The 23,075-nt window shown below is 38.1% G+C and overlaps 1 protein-coding gene across 1 annotated transcript in view; it reads left to right on the forward strand.

Annotated features, from left to right (window-relative positions):
* Positions 1-23,075, forward strand: part of TMEM57 (transmembrane protein 57) — a 44,120-nt gene that overhangs the window by 5,924 nt on the left and 15,121 nt on the right. The window contains exons 2-6 of the mRNA XM_019547638.1: positions 6,036-6,177; positions 8,258-8,384; positions 10,654-10,777; positions 13,640-13,818; positions 15,483-15,981. Of these exons, the coding sequence (XP_019403183.1) occupies positions 6,036-6,177; positions 8,258-8,384; positions 10,654-10,777; positions 13,640-13,818; positions 15,483-15,981 (1,071 nt within the window). The remainder of the gene's footprint in view (positions 1-6,035; positions 6,178-8,257; positions 8,385-10,653; positions 10,778-13,639; positions 13,819-15,482; positions 15,982-23,075) is intronic.

Consider the following 23,075-nt stretch of genomic DNA (forward strand, 5'->3'; position numbering starts at 1 on the left):
TTCCCACTGATTTGTCCTGGTACCTTTTTACCAGCTTCCTTTACCAGGGTAAACAATTTCTTCTTAGCCTTCTCAAACGACCCTTAAGATCTGGAACAAACCAATAGTACTGCCTTTCTTGACCTTAACTTAGGTTTAGGTCACAAATCTATTTTAGCCAAAATGTAAATGTGTTCTGCTATGTCAACCCCAATAGTACAGGTAATATTACTTCCTTCTGCAGATGACGTTCATTCCTTACACACAGCAGTCCCTTTTCTTGCTTCATTTTGTGTTGTGTGCTCTGATATTTTCAGCTGATTTACTTTGGTGGTCTACCCATGTTTTTTGATCCAGATTTATCAGACTCATTGCTGAATACATTGCTCTGATTTGGCCATTGTATTAAGTTTTCTTCCAGAATTTCTGGAAAGGTATGTGACTTTTCCATTTTGTCTGCCCTTACTCTCATTCCTGTTGCATATTGGTAATATATATTGCCTTCCTTACTGATGCACTGATTTAATACATGGGCAGGTCTCTTTTGGATTCTTACAGTCTCTTGCTTATTGTGAAACATTTGCCAAGTAAATTTCCTTATTTCAGCTCATTAATCGTACATATTGTCTCCTGTATTATTTTTGCTTACCTGTTATTCTCCTTCTGTCCCTCGTCTTCAGTCCTCCCCCTTCCCCCAGAAGAAAAACATTTTTGAATGTACATGTTCAAAATATTGGAATATTCATGTAGAAAGAGAGAAAGTACATGCACCTTTTTCATTTGAGGGTCTTAATTTATAGTTTCTTATTATCCAAAGTACTCTACCTAGCCTCAATAGGACAGCCATGAGATTTTGCAAATTGACTTTGTGATCTTTCTAGTAATTCCACATAGATGCTACACTTCACCTCTCTGAAACCTACCTCTCCATTTGGCACCTTGCCAATCTAAAAATGCCTTCCTCTCCTTTCTCTTGTATGAGTCACAGACTGCGAAATGAAGCATGCCATCAGTGCGAGTAGGATTCACTTTGCAGCCTGTGGGACTTGCAAGAAGCTTGATTTTTCTACCAGTTTTGGAATTTATGTGCAAAATAGCTCTTGCCACTGATTTTGGTAGGTGTTTTACATTACAGAAAACACAGAAAACAGTGATGTGGTGAAATGAGCACAGAGCAAAGAATGAGCAATTAAGGAAGCAGTTTATGGCACTTGGGAAAGAGAAAAAATAATTACGCTTTCAGAAATAAAAAGCAGGGAGAGAGTTGTTTTGGGTTTTTATGGATTTTCATTGTATGATAATAATCAGTTGACTTTGTATAGAATTAGCTGTATTGAATCAGGGCACTGGTCCTTCTGGTTCAGTATCCTGCTTTTTTGATAAATACTTCCATCTTTTCTTTCTTCTATCTTATACTGTTTTGCAAAATTAAACCCTATACCACTTTAAGGAAAGGCTACCCTTGTCAATTCTTGGACAGATCACGAAAGTCAGCCTTTTTCTGATGTGTGACAGACCAGAACATTAGATGCCTAAAATTCAGAGCAACTACCTGCAACCAATTTTAATATGGAGAGTTTGCCCCCTTCTATACAGAAAAGTGGCTTAAAATTAAAATGGGTGTATTGGAATACAATGGCAGGGCAGGGCACTGACAAGGTTAGAGAGCTCTTCCGTGTGGTGAACGTTATCTCTAAGCAGGAATACTGACGCAGCAGCTATCGGCGTTGGAGAGATGTGGATGTGCTTAGAAAGATCAATGAATATCAGAGGTTCACAGATAACAAGTGACTACCAGAGGAGCACCAGCTTTTTGAATTTCAGGAAGAACATACTGGATATGAAGCACAGTAGGGACAGTGACTAGGTAACAACAGGTGTATGGGAGAGAAGAAGATAGTCCAGAAAGTATCAAGAGGCTGACTATCACAAATTATTATCAAGTGGAGAAAAATCTTGTTAGTCCTGGAATATTATTTAGCAGTCTGTCATCTGAAGCAAGCTAACAGAATAGCTTGTCAGAACAACTCACCATTAACCTATTTTTTCCCATGTAGCATTTAATATAACACATACCTACATCCCTGGAGTATTTAAAATGTTCATGGGTGGGCACACCATACCTGACAATGGGGGAGGGAGAGGGTGGGAGCAGTTTGTTTACTATGCAGCTCTGTTTTGAGTGATATACTGGTAATTAGACAATACAGTTTGTTGGGAATAGCATATTAGTGCAATATGCCGATGTGGAACAAGGGCAAGGAAGACTTCTGTCCCTCTCTTCCTGTTATCTGCTCTACTAAGGGCGTGTTTACAGTGGTGTAGTATAGAAATACCCTGGCTAGCAAAGGGATTGGTAGAAGCCTGGATGTAGTAGCATAGTCAGCACAGACTAATTTTCCTTTTATCACAGCCAGGTAAGTTTGCCTTTGTGAGAGATGTTTATATGTAACGTTTTCTTAACTTAAAAGTAGAACTTCCTAGGAATGGAATTTGGGAAGCCCCTTCGGCTGGAGCAGTGAAGCTTTATGTCCTGCACACACAATCCACCCCTAGCCTCCCTGACCATCGCAGCTTCTTTTCCACCCAAATAGTTAGAAAAGCATCTGTTTTTCATGAGGCCTTACATAATGATTTGTGGCTGCTAGATCTGTACAAGTGCCATTGCAGTAGTATATTCAGATTAACAGTTGCAAGACCACACAACCAAACACTTCCCTTTTCACACCTGAATGTTGCAGTGGTGGGTCTTTGCACAGACCCTCTGCCAGACTTGGTTTTATATTAATAGGATACAACACAGCATGCAGGCAAAATTCACCACGCCATCTGCTTCAGTTAAAAAATAAATAAATAAATAAAAAATCTTCTATTGTTCTGTGCTTTGGCTACTCTCAAGGGGATGAATTGAATGTAAAGCCATTGATATTGTTGCGTCCCACCTGAGAAGCAGTGATCCTCGATATCGGGAGTGTCCAGTTCCATTTAGGATGACCCACCTCTCATGGCAAGGGCAGTGGCTTATTTTTGCACCTACCAGAGCCACTGAGCTGGCATGGCTCTGAAACCCAGGGCATGAATGCTTTTGCCTCTCAACTCCCTTCCCTACTCCTTTCTTCCTGCTGCTGGTTTGAGTAATCAGTCAGTGGCAACCAAGATCCCCAAATTAGCCAGTGGGTGAGAGGATGAACAGCAGCATCATTCACCCCCTTGGGTCCAAAACTGCACTGACAGCAGCTCTAGGAGCTGCATTAACAAACCCTGTGGGTCACAGTTTAACTCCCAAATAAACCTGCGGACTGCCAGTTGGACAACTCTGCTGTAAATTAACGATATGCATACTCTAGGAGTGTCGGATTTCAATGAAGATGGTTTTCTATCGTAAAGTATTTAAAATGATATAATATTTCTGTCCAGTTGCATAAGTGCTTCAATGGCAGATGCAAGGAAATGTTTCAGAGATTGCATTTCAGACAGAGAGAATGCTTTTTTAGAAAGCAAATAATATTTGAGGTTGAGTCTGTTTGTAGGATGGTCAGTGTTTTTGGAGTATAAAGCACCTTACATGATTACCTCTCTGTAACTCTTTTTGCTTTTGTACTATTTTAAGCATGACTGCAACTCTTGCATTGTATAATGTTGACTTGTAGGCAGTGCTGTTGAAGGAGCTGAATTCAATGGGAGTAGTTACAGTCGATTAGGATTGTAGAACCGGACTTTAGGAGCAGATCTAATGACTTGACAGAAGGTGAAAGCAAGCATCCCTAGGCTTTGTGAGGTCAGCTGAGTAAAACTGACTGGCCATGAAGGCTTACAAATGTCACTCTTACATCCCGTGTATAAACATGACCCCAACAGTCACCAGAAATGAAGGTAGACAGGTTGAGTGTTTTCCTAATCATGCTGGGAAACTGACCTAAATTTACAAAGAGTTGCACTGATTTATTACTGGAATAACTGTTCACCTATTTCCTAGTGCAGAGATTCCAGCCTGTCATTCATACAGAAGGGAATGAATTGAATAGTTCAGGAATTTCACAGACAAGTGTGAGTCTTACAGGTGTCAGGCGCTCAATTCGCAAGCTAGTCACTTCTACCACTGTAATAGCTTCCAAGATATACTAATGTCTTTGCTGTGGCTAGTAAATGAAAAATAAATTACTACGCTGTGTTGCTGCTACAATCATTCCATGGTTTTAATAACTTTGAAATGTCAGTGTCTGAAAAATTACCAAAATGGTTATGGGCTAAAGGCTTCTGAGATGCCTAGAAAGTTGTCTTGTTTAAAACAATTGCTAATAGATACCGCTCAGAATATCTTCCTTTTTGATGCACGTAGCTAAAAGGTATGCAATTGCTCAGTAATTAGCTCAATAAAAACTCTAGATGATGGCTTGCACTGGAAAAGAATAATTCTTAGTGAAGTGGCAAATGATGATCGCTTCTCTTTTTGTGATAATTTGCTTCATCACCCTGAGATGGGTACCTTGTTGCATTTAAATGAAATGGAATAAAGTGATCTACCTGATAGGCTCAATAATTTCCACTAGTGTCTCTTCGTAGCTGACTGGTACTTCAATCACTTAACTCATTGCTTATGTGAAATTTTGTTCTTTTCTCAAGCTTTTTTGCTCTGTATCTTTTATGAAGACTTGCATTACCTCCATGATAAACTGGATAGCTGTGCACAGTACAGAAACCCGAGGCAGCTTTGCATATTGTGGTACATGTTCATTCCTGGCGTCTGATCCGTAAACATCCCAGGGCAGAGTTCCACTAGTGATGCTGGCATGTGATACAGAGAAAATTAGTGTTGTTGAGCAGATATCCTGAAAGGACAGGTCTGGGTTCAAGAGAGTTATGTAACCATGTATGATATGTACAAACACTCTGTTATGCAAATTTGCGCTGTGTAGTAAGGAGTTGGATGCTCTTTGCTGTCCTTCTGTTAGCTTTGTTGTAATAGCCGAACAGATTGACTAATGGGGTAACACTTGCAATGCTAAGCTAAATAAGTACTTGAGCTGTCCATTGGTGTTTGAATCAAAATATTTTAAAGCTTCTAGTGGCGAATACAGTGCCTATTGGGTAATATGTCAGGCCAAAAGTGGGAAAGTCTGACTGTGTTCTGAAATAACTTGTGCCTTGGTTTCCCCATTTTTCAAATAGATGCCTGAACTTTAAAGGGTCCTTGGGTACAGTACGTACTATTAAGTTAATAGGCTTCTGTACTGTTTCTCCTTTTATTATATGACTACACATGAGTTCACAGTTGCTAATATTACGTGATTTTTTTTTCTGTGTTTGAATTCAAAAAGGGAGCTGGGAAGGACCAAACTTCCTTGTTTGGGGAAAATGCAGAAAACTGAATGAGCTTTGCAAGCAAGCACTGGAGAGGAAAATTGAGCAAATAAGGAGTCGTTCAACTGTAAACAGCATAGTTTGAATGATGAGCCCCAATTGCAAAACTTTTTCTAGTGCTTAGTTGTATTTTTTTTAATGAAGAAGTTGGCAAAAAGTATTTTGTAACAACAGTAAAATGTATTTTCCCCTCCCTTTTTGCCACTCTTAAACTTTTTTTTTCCCAGATGATTTTGAGTTTCTGGCTTAACTACATTAACCCAAGACTACTTGTATTGGAATAAATCCTTAAGCCTTTTTATGTTAAAATAGTTTTCTTGTGCATTTTACATTTATTACAAGAATAATGGGCCAGGTTCTGTTCTACCTCGTAGGGACCTAAATGCAGTCCTATTCCACCCTGCCTGAGTCCCTGAAAAAATGTTTACATGTCTGTTTGCTTTGGTGACATACTATCATTTTAGCTTTAAGATTAAGTCACAGAGAGGAGAGGAGGTAGAAGACCCAGCTACCGTTCACATTAATATTTTATTTGGGAGTTAAACCAGGGTGGAATAGGATCATACTTTAGGCATCTGAATTCATGCACGTGCCTAACATGTGGAATAGGATCCAACCCAATATGCACTCTTGTTGGCTGCAGAGTCGTTTCAGCAGAAGTGCTGAACTTAATGCCCGTTTTTTTTTCATTACAGTACGTTTCTATACCTGAAGTTCCTAGTAGTGTGGGCACTTGTACTGCTGGCAGATTTTGTCCTGGAGTTCAGATTTGAATATCTCTGGCCATTCTGGCTTTTCATCAGGAGTGTTTACGATTCCTTCAGATACCAGGGCTTGGTATGTATAACAGAAAATTGCTAAAAAAAAAAAAATGTTGAGTTCCTAATAGCACAATGGAAAGGTTCTAGGGCTATAGTAGGTTAGTGTATATAAACAACTCAATACTGTCTTTAATCACTAGTGAAGAAAGATTATTTAAAGTTAGAGCACTTACGGGACCTAATTGACCTAGGCACAAGTTCTTGCTTTGGCATGTAGTTCCTATTTAATCTTGGGTGAATCACTTAACTTTTATGTGCTTCCATTTCCTATCTTTAAACCGGGGATAATTATACTTTACCTTGAACAGGTCTTTGGAAAGTAGGCACATTGAGGGTTAGGCTCTGTGGTAATTGAGCCATATAAGGATCAGATAAAGAAAAAAAAATGATCATATCGTTAAGCTGGTACCATATTTTCTGGCATACCATATGCTCCCACAGAAGACACCTGCCTTGTTTTTGGGAAGGCAGTCTAAAGAAAAAGTAATTTTTTTTTCCAGAGTTATGGCCACAACAGGGACAGAGCCTAGTCTTCAGTTCACTCATCCTCCCTTTCCTGCTTAATCCTGCTGAAGACTAGAAGGCTGTGAAATAGGAGGAGAGAAACCGGGAGTGGCTAAAAGGCAGCAAAGTTGTCAGAAGAAAGGTTAGCTTGACTAGAGGAACATCAAAGACTATTGAAAAGGAGAAACAAAGGTTAATACCTGTGGAGTGAAGATCAGTTAGCCATTAAGAAAGTTGACACTCTTAACTGCCTTAATAGACATGCCACTGCTGCTGGTTTGCTGTGTTAGGTGAGGAAGCTGATGTTGTATGCTGCAGACACCCAAGACCTGTACCCCAATTTTGCGGGGGCTGATTTTTTGGAGGGGAAAGGTGCATGCAGTATGTGTCCAAGTATGGTAATGTTTCTAGGTGCCAATAAGAAAACTAAGACTTAAAACAGTTTTATATTAGAACTTGATTTATATTTATAGTTTGTCTCAATTTTTATGCATTTACTCTATAGAGTTTTTTCTCTAGAGTAGAAATTGGTTACAAAGTTTGTTTGTTTTCCTGGTGGGGTATGCGTATTTGAGAAATAAGATGAGGCTTTGTAGCTGAAAATTACTCTTAATTTCAAGTTGTTACTCAGCACTGGTTAATTTTTATCCATAAAATATTAGAAATATAGTTCCCCCTACCCCTTTTAAAAATCTGCAGCTATTTTTAGAGGTCAGTTGTACCCATGCAAAGGTATAATAGACAAGCCCATCCATATTATATTGGATATTGAATATGAGCAGCCCAATCCCTGCTCAGTTCCTTTTAAATTATGATTTAACATTTATGTTTCCTGGAGCATAGCAAGGTTTTCTGGTGGTATTTTTTGAGCTGCAAACCGGAGCTGGCCATGAAGTTGTAATAAAATAACTGCTGACCTCAATTGTGTAATGAGGCATGAAGCCAAATGCCAGGTGGTTCTAGCACCTGAGCAGTGGAGCAGTCTAAGAGTTCTGAACCCTGGGACATGGGAATTGTCAAACTATGAGATCAGTGGTCTGTCTTCACACGTGTCCTATCTATGAATGGGTGGTAAAGCAGTTTTGACCATGGAATCACTTCCTTGTGGACACATTTCTTTGGTTGTCAGTGATCAACTTATCCCTTAGGTAGGTAGGTAGATAGATATGTTTAAATCCCATTTGATATAATATGGATGGGCTTGTCTACTTAAATATCTAATGCTTTTTTGTAAGTATAACATTACAAAAAGGCATTTGTTGATGTCCAGAGAAAACTATAGGCAGCCTAAGCCCATGTCAGTAGTTGAAGTCCTACCAGCCACTGCATTCGGACTTCGTGACCTTGTGTGAAGATGCACTGGCAGAATGGACAGGATCTAAATGATTCTGAATAGTGTGCTGTTTGTCCCATAATTTATGGCTCAGAACCTGCATTAGCCAGATTGCTCCATTAGTTTGCCCATTTTTTGTAGCCATTAATAATGTTTTCACATTGAAATAACCCTGAAGTCCTTGTTAGCAAACAGAAAGTGTTTTTTACTGGGATATGACTGAAGCACTAAGACTTCTCTTTTCTTCCCTTTTCTTTAGGCCTTTTCAGTATTTTTTGTTTGTGTAGCATTCACATCAAATATAATATGTCTCCTCTTCATACCAATACAATGGCTATTTTTTGCTGCCAGCACCTATGTGTGGGTACAGTATGTCTGGCACACCGGTAAGTCTGCACTCTTATGGCAACAATTTGTTGGTAAAATATAAATCTTACTCTTTTCAGTAAGGTGCAGAAACATAGTTTATCAGTTATTTTTATTAATATTGTTTATACAGCTGCTACCTTGTGTTTGTTTTAAATTGAAGTCCCTCTGCCATGGTAAAAATCAGTTTAGTTTTAAAATGTCTTTAAACCACAGGTTTGTATCTGAAACTCCTTTGTTTGTAACTTCTTGACTAATAGCTCCAAGTATGTATGATCCCCAGATCAGTATTAAAACAAAAAACAAAAAAAAAAAGCTGATGCATGACTTCTGAACATTTATGCAGTATCTTGGGAAACTTGAGTAACAAAAAGTTTTGTGAAATACTGTCAGAACTGTTTATTTAATTGACTAGTGTTGTTAAATTGGGAGATAAATGACAAAACATTTTCCCCTGCCTTTACTGATAAAAGTAATTATCAATAAATACACTTGTGCAAATTTTATCGTAAAAGAAGCCTGCAGTTAACAGCAGGGATGTTCCCAAGATAAAGCACTTGCCACACTTCTCTTTATTCTGAAAACAGAGTTTCTGACCACAAACTTTAAAAAATGAATTTTCCCCCAAAATCATGATTGTTTTAAAACTGCTAAGATTTTTTTTTATACATCTTGGCCTCTTCTCATTCAGTTCCTGACTCATTAGGTACACTAAATTCATATTCTCAAAATTTTTCCAAGAGGTTTAGAACTTTTTTGAATGGAAGTGGGGATCCCAGCTTAGTTGTCTGCCTCCAAGACCTGGGACTTTAAGAAAAACACCAAATATTACAAGAGTTGCAATAGAATTGCAGGAGTTAGCACTGCAGTGAGCATTTCTCAGCCCACTGATGGAGTCATAATATCAATGTGGGAGTCTAATGGAAGAGATTGAATAAGTTGTTGCCTTTCCTCAATCTTTTAAGGAATCCTAAAAAATAATTTTGGACAGGATTTTAAATATTTTTAAAATCCTAAAGTGTTCCTTCTCAAATGACATGACTGTTCAGCAAGATAGGTGTCTCATAGATTTAGACCTGAAGGCAAACACAGCATTAACTGTCTTGATTTTGATTCTTGGAAAATCAACTCTGGAATGTCTCACAGTTGTATAGAATTAATCTGGTTATTCCCATTCAGCTCTTGGTAAATTTAGAAAAAAAACCATTACAGTTGTTACTCATGAATGAGGTATTGGACAGTGGATGAAGTGCTGCTCTTCAGCATGGCTGGAGAATCATAAAATAATTGGTCCTTCCAGCTACAGTCTAGCAACATGGTATGATGGGAGTTCACAATGCCCTTCACAGTTTGTGACACCTTTCCGTGAGGTTGCAAACTCTACCATTTACTGCTGTTTATAAAGTGAGACACCTGGGTCTGACACATGGTTGCTCAAAAAAGAGCTACGCACATAACCTAGTAATCAGCCCACAAAAACAGTTTTCAATTTTGGTTTTACATCAGAGATTCTTCCCAAAGCGCCTTAAAAGATGACTAAATATCTGCAGAGAGTAAGAACCTTCCTTTATATTTATTATTGTGAAAGTAATAGAGTACAATTGAAAGTGGCCTGTAATATAGCTGCTACATATCAAATCAATAACTTCTACAAGTGACAAACTCTTGTTGACTGGCCATGCCTTGTTCCTGCTAGGAAGTCATGCCTCTCTAAAACTGATGCAAATGTAAAATGTGAGAGCAGAGCTTTACGCAGTAGAGCAAAGGACCCCTGAGTGATCTTCTACCTAATTTAGAATTTGTGTTAAAGAAACCGTTGCCTACATTTGGGGAAGGAATTTGGTGTATTGGGTGACAGGTGATACACTTACACAGTCCTCTTCTCAGCTGTCAGATTGGCTTGCATATTTGATTTTACCATTCACATCCAGCTCTAAGAGGTGCCCAAATAGGTCCTTCTGGTTCAATCCATGTTAACCCTTACTTGTTACCTAAACTATAATATTGCCCCAGGTTCTGCAGGCTTTCCCCACTTGAGTTCTTTGTTGGCAGGTATGTCACTTTAGGCTTTTAGTAATTAGTTCATTTAATAAAGCAAAGGTTTAAGTTACTCTTTAATTAAACCCTGTTTAGATTTTGTTATCCAAAAGCTACTCTTTAATTCCACATATCCAGGCAGCTTTGACTAATAACTTCCTTTGATTTCTAAGTCTTCTGGAAGTATAAATTTCAGGGTATTTGTGCTTTTAATGTATTATTAATGCATGTCTTTCGTTTCTTTTCCCATAGAGAGGGGGGTATGTTTACCAACAGTATCGCTGTGGATACTTTTTGTTTATATTGAAGCAGCAATTAGATTTAAAGATCTCAAAAATTTCCATGTGGACCTTTGTCGTCCCTTTGCTGCACATTGGTAAGTGTTGCTCCCCTTTTTAACCTTGATGCCATCATACAAATTCACAGTTGCTTATCTTGTGCCCTTTGTCTGTCACTAAATATTCCAGACATAATGTGTGATAAACTTAATCCAAGTATAACACACTCAGGATGTCTTGCTTGTGAACTGGAGGGAATTGCGGTATCTATGCCAAAGATTATTGCCCTGTTTCTTTTAAACATTTTTCATGAGCTTACAACAAATTTCCATTTATAGAAATTAGTAAAATGTATCCAAAAGTGTTAGATAAATGTAGCCAAAATTTTCAGTGCTACTTGATTAGTTGATGTTTTTGTCCCTTTATGAATATCTACAAATGTCTTTCTGCAATGATGGAGTGAGTCATTTGCTTCCTATGTGAGGCCTTAGAGATCTATGATTGAAAAGTTAATATATGTCTGTATTTTTGGTTGGGGGTGGGGAAGGGTTTAGAGGTGCTGCAACCTTGTTCTTGTCCTGTTCAAAATCCCCATAGTGGATTGGAGCTGGCAAATTGAAACAACAAACAAACTGCATAATTTTACAGTAATTAGTGGTAATGACTTGTCAGTAAATACAAAATATCCTTTTGAGGAAAAAATACACTTTTAAGCAGCAGTAATTTTATAAGGCAATATTCATTTATCTGCTTTGGGTTTAAAAGAGTTTGTCTTTTTCTTGGAGTCACTTAGTCCAGTTCTCAGTGGTACAATTGCATGAATAAATTAGACATCTGTCACTTAAATGTACATTGTGCAATAAATCCATTAAAACTTTAATTAAATTCTATAATAAGTTACAGAAGCACTCCACATGACAGAAGAACCTCTCTTCACAGTATCTGAAGTGGATGAAAAGATTCCAGCTTATCTCAGAGTTTCAGAACTATAGCTACAGCTGGCTTTGCACTGTGTCACAAAAGAAACATTGGCAAAGATAACATGAGATGCATATGCAAAATAATCCCCACATTTTGGCTTCATGTTGGGAACACAAATTTACTTTGTGTCATTAACAAGCAGGGGATAAAAAGACTGAATAATAGTTAGCAAAATCCACTCTTGGTCTAAGACACCAGAGTATGTAAAAAAAAAAATTGAATTCCTTGGAAATATATAATTAACTATACAAAATCATCAATGCCGTGTATTGCTGGTAGCTCTGTTTCAGGGTTTGTAAAGTACATTAAATTAGTTTTCATATCTCTTTTAAACAATGATAAATATTAAAGAATTTGTAAACAAAAATTCCTGCAAAAATTATATATAGTTATTCCTAAGATCTTTTAGATAGCAGAGTTATAAATAAAGATAGTGCATCTCAGAATTTTTCAGTAGCATATTAGCAAATTAGTTAGCCTAAACTATTTTTATGTAGCTTTTATGCTAGCAGGTTTGGCTTTGGTTTTATTTTGTTTTTGCTAGTGGATGGGATTTTTTCCATCTTAAAATTAAAAAAAAAAGATTTGGGAGATGAATTGTTGCCAGTGGACATGTACCTGTTAGGTCCTTATTAGCAAAGCTAATAGTATGATCTGCTAGCATTTTATATTTCTGCAATTCTGACCATCTGATAAGAATATTAATTTTTGTATGATCAAATTGCTGTATTAAAAAAAAAATCCTACAGCATAGAACTGAGTTTAGAACTCAGAAATTCCTGGCTCATAGTCAAAAACCTAATCATCTAGACAGGTTTTCTCCTAGGGCTGTGTGACGCTTCGGTCCCTGATTTGTTTTGGACCGATTTGGTGGCCGAATCCAAATCAAATCAGAGGACTCTTTAATCTCTCTGAATCAATTCAGAGAGATTCGGAAAGATTCAGCAATTTGGACATAGACGCAGCTTTAAACGTTTTTTCTATGTACCTCTAGGTAGCAGGCGGCTCATGAGTGTTGCAATGCTGGGGTGCATGGAGCATGCCACAGAAGTGTGGGGGGGCTCCCCAGCATGCTCGGCAGCAGACCCAGAAGCTCTGGTGTCTCCTGGGTCTGGGGAGGGTACCTGGGGTCCCCCCATGGCTGATTGCCGAGCTGGGGTGGGGGCTGTCCTCGGCAGTGGACCAGAAGTACTTCTGGTCCATTTCTGGGTTCGCTGCCGAGCATGTGGAGTCCCCCCCACACTTCTGTGGCATGCTCCATGCACCCCAGCATCACAGCGTTCACAAGCCACGCTGGTACCTCAAGGTATGTAGAAAAAACATTGAAAGCTGTGTCTATGGCCAAATTGCTGATTGTCGGAATCAGCATTGAATCTTCAGATTCAGATTTGGCCAAATAAAATATGGGACAGTGATCCGAATCAAAGAATCAAATCACTGTTCCTGATTTGGGCCAAATCCAAATCAAATAGGGCCCATTTCGCACACCCCTAATTTCTCCTACTTTTTAAATCATATACATTCTTTTAAGTTTATGTTGTGTTACTCCTATAATTCCTTGGTATGGATGACAATAGGGAGGGAAATCCTTTTATGTCATTACAGCCACACTGTAAACTCTCCAGCAACCTGAGAAAGAGAGATTGTAGAGTTAATCTTCATTTTTATTTTTTCTTTCTTTTCCTTAGTTTGTTTCTCTTTACCCCTTTTCCCTATTTCTTCCTGTTACTTACGCTCCAAAAGTTATCTACATACCCCAGTCCGAGACACTGTTCTAGACCACATAAGCTGTTACCTCCTTCAAGGACGCCTAGCCTACTGTATTTCCTAGTCTGGCACTTTTTGAAAGTTGCCTTTACATATGAATAAAATAAAAGTATCTGCACTGCCATCATCCTTTTTAACGTAAAAATCTGTGCATGGTATATCTCTGATTCGTTCATGGAGTCATATTTCAGTTAAAGTTATCTTCTTTCTAGTATTGGCTATCCTGTTGTGACTTTGGGCTTTGGCTTCAAAAGTTATGTCAGCTACAAAATGCGATTAAGAAAACAAAAAGAAGTACAGAAAGAGAATGAATTTTATATGCAGCTTCTCCAGCAAGCTCTACCCCCAGAGCAACAGATGCTACAAAGGCAAGAAAGGGAGGCAGAGGAAGGTAGGTTGTACAGACCGCATAATGTTTTCCTGCCGCCAGCTATAATTATGAAGATCCTGTGCATGTTAATCCAGACCTTCATTAATCTGCATAGTCTGTATAATTGATACAAAAAAATTACCAGGCTCCTTTCTTTAGCAATGTATTGCAGTGAGGCCCCATAGCACTAATATTTCAGTACAGTTTGGTTTTATGCTATGAAGAACCATCAATTTTAAAATTTAAACATTGTTGGGGAAAAAAGCAGTTTCCAATGCTTAGTCCTTGCTTTTAACTTCTCTCTTTGGTGACTCAACAAATGAGAAGTTTTAAACCAGTTTCCTGGCCATTAGTCAGAATCAGCGAAGTCCTACTATGTTAATTTAAAACACTAAGATTATTGCATGGTAGGGAAAATGAGTCTCAATTTAAAAAAGAAACTGTTACGGGATTATTTTTCAAGTTTGATCTATTCTGGTTGAAAGTAGAAGTTTAAATGTTCCCCTTCTCCCTCTGAATTGAACAGCAATTATTTTTAATTATGCTTTTAATTTTATTTAAACAAATAAACAGTCATTGCAACAAATCATTTATGTAGTGAAGGAAAAGATGGAGCAATACATTTAATCTACACTTATCAGAAACTAATTTTTCAAAATGGAAAAAAAAATCCATTTTACAGCAAATACTTTTAAAGCAAATTCCTCCATTTGAAGTTTCACCTTATTTCATGGTTTGTGAAGCATTGTGTATAAGAGATGTACTATGTTACTGGGTGACGGTTGCCTGAATCCAGCAATGGCATTAGGTATGAAGCAGAACACAGTGACTCTCACTGTCACAAAATAACAGTTGTGCTGAAATGCATTTCCTGAGTTGTCTAACTGCTGTAATAAAATGCAGATAGATGAGACCAGCGCAGTTACTGGGACTGTTAGACCTGGACATTACCATGACCATTCATCATAAAGCTGCAGAGCTCTTAGCCATTTCAGATACTTAATTGAAATAAGGTGGGAGACATCCTCCTCTTCTTAGAAATGATGAAAAATATTGTTTTATTTCTAAAAAGGGGTGTCAGTTTAATTCCCAGGCTCTTATCTGACTATTTCGGCTGGATAATTGTTGTAAGTAATATCTAAGATTACAATAATTAAGCAGCACAAAAAAATCTTTCTGATTTGAAAGTACTGTGGGCATTCCATGTTGCAGTTTCTTCTGGTGATCATGTAGGCCTTTCACACAGTAACAAGGGGGAGACAGGCTTTAAAGCATTATGAAAATATTATGGCAAAACCATAAAAATTGCAAGGAACTTCAAGGGCAGAAGAATAAGAAGTAGTTTTAAGAACTGCAATTTTTTTTAAGTTTCAGATTAATCATGTCCCTCAATCTATTTTTTTAATCTTTCATTGCTTTGTTAGTCATTCTTGTCATATGGTAAGTTAGTGATACTATTCTCTGAGGGGTAATTATTTATAGCAGAAGTGCTTTCCTGTAAGGTCCTGTCTATCAAAAAGTAGTCTTAAGTATTAACCTTGTTTTTCTAAATCCAGATAAGATACAGTTGTTTCAGTAAGCAGGTTAATCAGATACTTAATGTTTTATTTTCTTAAAATAAAGATTTGCAGTTGACTAAAACAGTCTATTCTATGGCATTAACAATATGTTTTTTGGTATTGCAGCAGCCAAAGGATTATCTGATATGGATTCCTCAATACTTTTGCAGCACAATGGAGGCATTCCAGCCAATAAAAAATTATCCACAACGTTGCCAGAATTAGAATATAGAGAAAAAGGGAAAGAAAAGGACAAGGATGCCAAGAAACACAACCTTGGAATAAATAACAATATTTTACAACCAGTAGACTCAAAAATACAAGAAATTGAATATATGGAAAACCATATTAATAGTAAAAGATTAAATAATGATCTTGTAGGAAGTACAGAAAACCTCTTAAAAGAGGACTCATGCACTGCTGCATCCAAAAATTATAAAAATGCTAGTGGAGTTGTGAACTCCTCACCTCGCAGTCACAGTGCGACTAATGGGAGCATCCCTTCCTCATCCACAAAGAATGAGAAAAAACAGAAATGCACTAGCAAGAGCCCAAGCACACACAAGGACTTAATGGAAAACTGTATTCCTAATAACCAGCTAAGCAAACCAGATGCACTGGTAAGGTAAGTTTGATATGTGTATTGCCTAACAAGTTCTGCCATCATCATCCACTCTCTTGTTTTTCAGTAGATTAGAAATATTTTGTAGACAGCCATTAACAAACTAACTATCAGGGAGGCAGAATGGCCTCATGATTGGAGAAACTGACTGGGAATCAGCTTTCTTGAGTTCTGTTCCTGACTCTGCTACAGATTTTTTCTGTGACCGTGGGCAAATCACTTAACTGCTCTGTGCCTCAATTTACTTTTACTTACCTACCTCACAGGGGTGTTGTGAGGCTTAATAAAGGGCTTTGACAATCACTTGATGAAAGGCACTATACAAGTACAAAGAAATATTGAATGCGTTTTACCAATTCTACCCTCTAATGGCCTTTCATTTCTGCAGTGGACAAAGAATGGCATATCAATACTTGAAATTCTTATGTCCGGAATGCTCGCTTTTTTGTTTGAATCTTCAGTTCACAGGTATGAATGCAAGTCATGACCTTCAGCATAATTCCTTAATAAGAGCAATATATTCAGACTCTACCTGCATGTTTGCATTGCTATGTTAGGTCTGAGTCTAGGACACAGGGATTTAATTTTGCTGCATTTCAAGCTATAACGATTTGAAAAGTCACATGTTTATGTATGCTAATCTGAAGGTTAAATAAAGATGTATTTTTGGAAAGCTGTTGGGTACTTAGAGTGCTGTCAATTGGGGTCCAAGTGGGAAGTCACAAATTTCTCCTAAAATTGAATGGGGAAAGGCAATATAGACCCTGGCTGGGTGGAGCATACTACTCATGAGCAGACGACACTGTCCAGCTTAGTGGTGCTGTTTTCTGAAGGAGCGTACTTCCATGCATCTTTGAAGAATATGCATGGTAAACGGTACAAATGCTATCTTTGATGTAATGCAAGCTAACGACAGAACTGACACTTCATGTTTTCATTGTTTTTGCAAGTGCTACCATGCTCATTTCCCCTCATCTGGGAAAATAGTGTGGCCTAACATTAATAGAGCAATTTACAAGCTTCTAGAGCATGCAACATATTTGAATAGAGTAATTATTTTATGGCTAGCCCTTCCACTTGTGTTTCTTACCTCCCCTTTGAAATCAAAAGAGTATCTCTTGTGGCATTTGCTGATACAGAAAAATACTCTTAAGAAAATAATGTATTCTTAGTTTTTAATCCCAATTAGCAGCTGGAAACTAGGAGAGGCAACAAGTGCTCTACAAGCTACTAGTGATCCATGGACCACAGTTTAAGAACCACACTATTGTAAAATATAGTGGGCAAAGCGATTGTTAAATAAGAGACTTAGGGTGCTGACACAGACATGGGGAAAATAAATGCGTTTTACCAGAAATAGCAACATGTTCAACCTGGCTCCGCGGGACCTATATAGATTGAGTGCTTCAGCAGGGCTTTTATGGCACTTTTATCTAATAGCTGATTCAATCAGAATAGTTAGATAAAAGCACCATAAGCCCTGCCTAGGTGCCCAACCTATACAGACGTTGGGCAAGCTGGGTCTAGCTAACGCAGTGCCTCTTCTGGGCTCAGCACGGGGGTGCACAGAGTTTAAAGTAAAGTGCTTTTTTTTTTAATGTCTGTAAGCAGCATTAATGACCACCACTACAATTTGTCTGTACTGCAGAGAGCTTTGCCTGTTTGATATCAGCATTGCTGAGTTAAATGAGTTAAAAGAAGCATGCTGCTCTAGCATTAGCATTAGCAGATATATCAATTATTTCTGGTGTAATGTTCATCAGAACAGTTCTAGGAAAAACCCAGTAGGAGATCAATGTTGGCAGTCAGTCTGTAAGAAGTGATACCATGCTGTTGAGTAACAATGAACATTTTATGTCTTTCTCTCCTTTAAAGGAGCTTCCAAAAAACCAAAAAAGTAACCCTGCTGTAAAGACGATACCTACTGCAAGGTTTTACATCGTATGTGCAAGTCCTGAGACCTACAATAATCTTCATTTGTAATCGAGCCAAAACAAGTGCTTGGCTGAAGAGTAGCAGAATTGATATTAGTAGAAGATAAGCACAATGCATGGCCGCTGTTCCATGCACTGAATGTGCTTTGTGGTAAAGGATTCATGCCAGAAGACTCTCTGTGTAGCTGCCTTGGGAAAGAAATCCCACTAAATCTTTTACTATTACTGCCTTGCTAACAGATACAAAAATATTAGTCCTTTGTGCAAGCACTTCTGCACAAGGATCTGTCCATTGCAGATCTGTCTGTAGGAAAGCAAATAACCTGTAAATGTATGAAAGGGGCACAGGGATTTGTTTAGAACAGATGTGTAGCCCCTGATATATCTTTGTTTTTGCCACTTGCCTGCTCACTGTTGGCCTTGTGTCTGTTTTCTTTTCTGTGTTGCTGAATAGTCATTGGTCTGACTTCAGTAAGGCCTTGTTGAGTAATATAATTGGCAGGTCCGGTTTGCACATTCCCTGCAGGTACTTGTAGATAATTGGAATTTTGACTCTGCTCTGTCTCTGAGGATTCATAGCATGTGGATACAATTACTTCTATGAAAATATTATTTCCTCTTACAATAATCACTCTATTCACTAATTGGCATACCTTCTGCCAATTCATGTGGCATGTCCCCATTTCTTAAATATCCAGACTAATTCATACCTGTAATAGCTGCAGAATAACTGCATGCAGCAGTTTAGAAGTTTGCTAGTAAATCTTATATTTGAACTTACTTCAGCCTTGAATTAAGGGATGCAATTACCTTCGGTAGGAGTTACGCCTGTGTAGTAAAAAAAAAAAAATTGTCCTATATTTCCAGAGGTACTGACTGTGTGGCACCTTTGTTATATCATTAGATAATTACTTAGCTCATTGAAGAAAACTAGATGCTAGTTCATCTCATTTCTGTTACCCTTCTGCTATTTATCAATGAGCTAATTTAGCATGATCTAATTGCTCTTCTCTAGTTTTGTAACTGGATATTCCTGGATTCTCCTAGTGCATTTTAAGAGCGTCTTTGTGTGAGGTAGTTTTATTCCACTTTCAAAGTGGAATAAAAGGGCATCACATTTACCATGCACTAAATATCCACATGAGAAATCAGTGTGGAGTAGTGTCTCCTCTTCAAACTCATACCCTAGCTTACTGTGCACTAACTTTCTTGTGTAGACAAGCCCTTAGCTTTTAAACTGCTAACTTTTTGCCTACTACTATGCTCCAGCATTTATTATACATTGGAATAAGTTGCTACTGTTCAGACTATCCCAAAATAAAACAGTAGTTTTCCCCCCTTAAAAGAATACGTAAAAAACCTTTGTTGTAAAAAAACAAAAACAAACTGAGCATCTGATATTGGGAGGGACAGAATGTAATTACATTTATACTTATGCAGTTTAAATTTAGCGTCCCCTTGAATTAGCCCAAAACTCCCTCAAATATTAGCTTATTCTGAAAACTGACCATCAATTCTAAGGGATTTGTTAATGCTTCAGTTTTGTTTCCAAAATAACCCCACCAATAATTTGATTTCACATAGTCTGCTTTGACAGGTTTATCAACCACAGACAAGAAAGATGCTGAAATGTAGACTCAAGTGGCAGATGGGCTCAACAATACTATCCATCTTTCAGACAAGCCTGAAGTACTGAGTTGCTAATACAGGAGGGTTTTACATTTTAACTGAGCATGTGAAACTTACTGTGGGAGACCCTGGATCTGGCCCGTCATTGCTTCAGCTACTTAGCACTTGAACTTTTCTGGATAGGGAGTTGTCTGTTCTCTTTTACGCACAGCAATACATTTTTTCATTGGCTAATGAAAAGGAGGGTTTGCAGTCTCAATGGCTAGAAGAGGATTGGGGGTTAATCCTGGCACTGCCATTGGTCAGTTCTGACACTAACCTCTGCATTTCATTGTCCATCAATACAATGGTGATAGTATCTACTGCTCAGATGTTGTGAGAATTTGTAAAGGCTTGTTCTTGTATCTGTGACATTTCCATCTAAACTGTTCATCTTTCTGTATTTATGACCAGTGGGCCAATGGAGAAATAAATGCTTTTTACAATTTGTGTCACTAATAGGTACTGGAGCAAACCAGCATTTCATGTTTAGCTCCTGTTATCGTTTCACTACCTGTTATCATTTCACTACCAGTTCTAGAACACAGAAAGATTTTCCTTCCAGTTTATGCATCTGGGATGTGGAACAAGCTATGATCATAGAAATTAAAAAAAAGGTTTCATTCTCTTATAGTGCAGAAAGTATAAGTGAGCCGGCTTTTGCCGCCGCAAGATTTGTATAATTGCAACTTGCTACTGGCTATTTGCATGCTGGAGGAGAGAGTCTAAAAGTGAAACTTGAGAAAACTGTTCATATCCACTGAAGTGCTGCCTCCTGGCTTATGAAGTGCTGAAGGAAAAGAAGCTGTCTTTTATGTTAATTATTCCTATGGATATCTTTGGATTCCTCAAGCAGTTGGGTTACGTTTGATGTACAAGGAAATTTTTTACGGAGCAGAGGACTGTTTACTGCCTTTTCTCCCAAAAGTTGGAATTACCCTCACAGTATAACTGCAGGTTTTAATGGAACTATCAGTTTCTTTAGCTCTGTTTAGTTTCTGTTTTCTATATCGCCACTCAAGTCCCCAGAGCTGCCTCTCTTTCTCTTGTCTGTCTGCCTACCTACTTGCCCAAAAAAGCATTAGCATGCCCCAGAAGGCTTTCTCCTGTCAGATACAATAGGGAGATGCTCGGAGCTGACTAAGATGTTATGGGACCGAGAAAGGCAAGGAAATAAATAGGTTCAGGAGCTCTGGGAATATCAGTCGGAAATCTGAGAATGGAAGCAATTAATTCCATCTGGAGTAAGGAGGAAAGCCTGTATTTGGGCATAGTGTTGTGGTAAGGTTAGGTGAGGGGAGAAGATAGGTCACATTTGTGGAGAAAGCAGTATAGCTGACCCAGCTGTTAGGTCTGTCACTGATTTCAACTTTTGCATGTTCAGATGACAAGGAGTCTTGGGATCTGCATAAAAGTGCACTTATCCATTGCTGTGTTGGGGGTTTTTTGCCTTTCTGTTGGCAACATAGTGCCAAATGCAAAGGTTCTCCCCAGTAAAAGGCAGCAAGTCCTACTCAGCTCTGGAAACTTTAGGGAAAGTACTATTGCAACACACAAGTGAAATAGGCCAAAAGTACATCAGAAATAAAGGGACAGGGTTATCAGTGACGACTTCAAGGCCACCCTCCACTTTTACTGATATTATATATAGATCCTTGGCTCTGAGGGAATGCAGGGAAGACACGGTGGTAAACTAGGAACTTGAATCTGAATCAGGCAGATTTACAGGAGGGTATCTTAGATTCTCTAGTTTTTTTGTGGAACAGATGGGAATGGGCGTTATTTAATCCGAATCTCCTGCATTTTGAGAAAACAAATACAGGAGCAAATGGATACACATCTGTGTGCGTCGTTCAGAGACTGAGAAGAAATGGGTAGTATTAGTTAGACGGGAAGGTTTAAAACATCTTATAAAAAGCGGAAAGGATGTTTAGTGAGGGAATGTTCCCATTAGAAGGAGAGCTTCTGAGTATTTGATGATATAGACTTATTTTGGATTGATCAGCCTCAAAGTAATGCAGGGAGTAAGCCAGAATGATGTTTAAGATCCTTTCTTTCTGCTGTTTCTCCTCGGCACAAGCTTTGTGCTTGCATGTCACATCAAGCATCTTGACTGCTTCTTGTCTGTGGTTTCCACATGTCCAACATACAAATAAGTTTTCAGAGCTGTCAAGCAGGTACATGCCAACACCACATTCAAATATTAGATTTAAGAGGCCAAAGGGGGTTTTGTAACAAATTTTACTTTTTATGGTCCGTGCTAGTGTTGTAGCCTGGCTTACGCTTTTGAGAGTTTTCCTTTTATATAGACTAATTCTAGAACTACTATTAATAACATCCTTGCTGGTCCTTCTACCAAACGGTTTGTTAGAGGCAAGGTGGTTGTTAAATTGTTCAGGTATAGAAGAGCATTGTGAAATGTTGACTACTTAGACCAATCCTGTTCAGAACAAAAGTAAATTAGGGCAAAGGTTTCTATCTCTGGCAATTTGTTTTGGTGTATGAAAAATGCTCACAGAAAATACGCTAGCATAATACATGCACTGAGAGAATTTCAGCTTACTCTGTTGGCACTGATTGTTTTAAAGCAGTAACCGCTTCAGGGAATAATTGTGGCACGAGAAGAACAAAGCAAGGAAGATGGATTAAAGGGTGGATGCCCTATCCTAGTAAATGAAATTGAGAAACGTCACTAAAGAAAGATGGATCCCTCTAAGTTTTGGCCCTAGGTTGGGATCTGGATCTGCAAGGAAGTGTTTCACTCTTTGCAGGATCAGGGCCTGAGACATCTATTTGGCTCAGAGTAGTAACCATTTTACAATCAAGGGCTTATTTTTAAAAAAAGTAGTTTAATTTCAGGATAACTTGCTGCTTGAGTAATAACAAATGGAGCGACATTCTAGAATTCAGCCTTTCCCTTTTCCTGGATTTTTGGAAGAAAAGATCTCTGTAAAAAAAAGTAAAGGAGACCAAAGCTGAAAACAGTATGGTACGAAAAATAGCAGAAAGGCAATGCTGACTTATTGGGTCATTCATCATTGTAACAGTAGTACAAAGAACTCTGGGAAACAGAGCCAGAGCATGAGTCCACCCTTATAGCACCAGAAACCCCTCTCGTGTATGATATTACTTTTGCTTACCTTGATTATGTGTTTTTATTTTTGAATGGAGGTAGTAAAGAGGATTTTTAAATCACCTTGTAGTCCCATGAAAATGTTGGATGAGACCTCTCTATTCTTCCTGTATATGGGAAAGAACTGTAACTACTGACTCCTTTTATATAAGAAAATTCCAAAGCTAGAAATGGTTGACTTTAAAATAGATGTGAGTTCAGTTGATAAAGGGAAAACAAGGAATTAGCATGTTTGTATTTCCTGATATCTGACTATACAGCTAATTGTGTGTGTTTATTTTTAATGAAGCCATGTCAAATGTAAATTATTTGGATTATGGGCAGGTTCAAATATCTCATTAGACAGTGGCACCCAGTTTTTT

The sequence above is a fragment of the Crocodylus porosus genome, unplaced genomic scaffold, assembly GCF_001723895.1.
Source record: "Crocodylus porosus isolate Cpor-Errol unplaced genomic scaffold, CroPor_comp1, whole genome shotgun sequence".
Taxonomy (NCBI): domain Eukaryota; kingdom Metazoa; phylum Chordata; order Crocodylia; family Crocodylidae; genus Crocodylus; species Crocodylus porosus.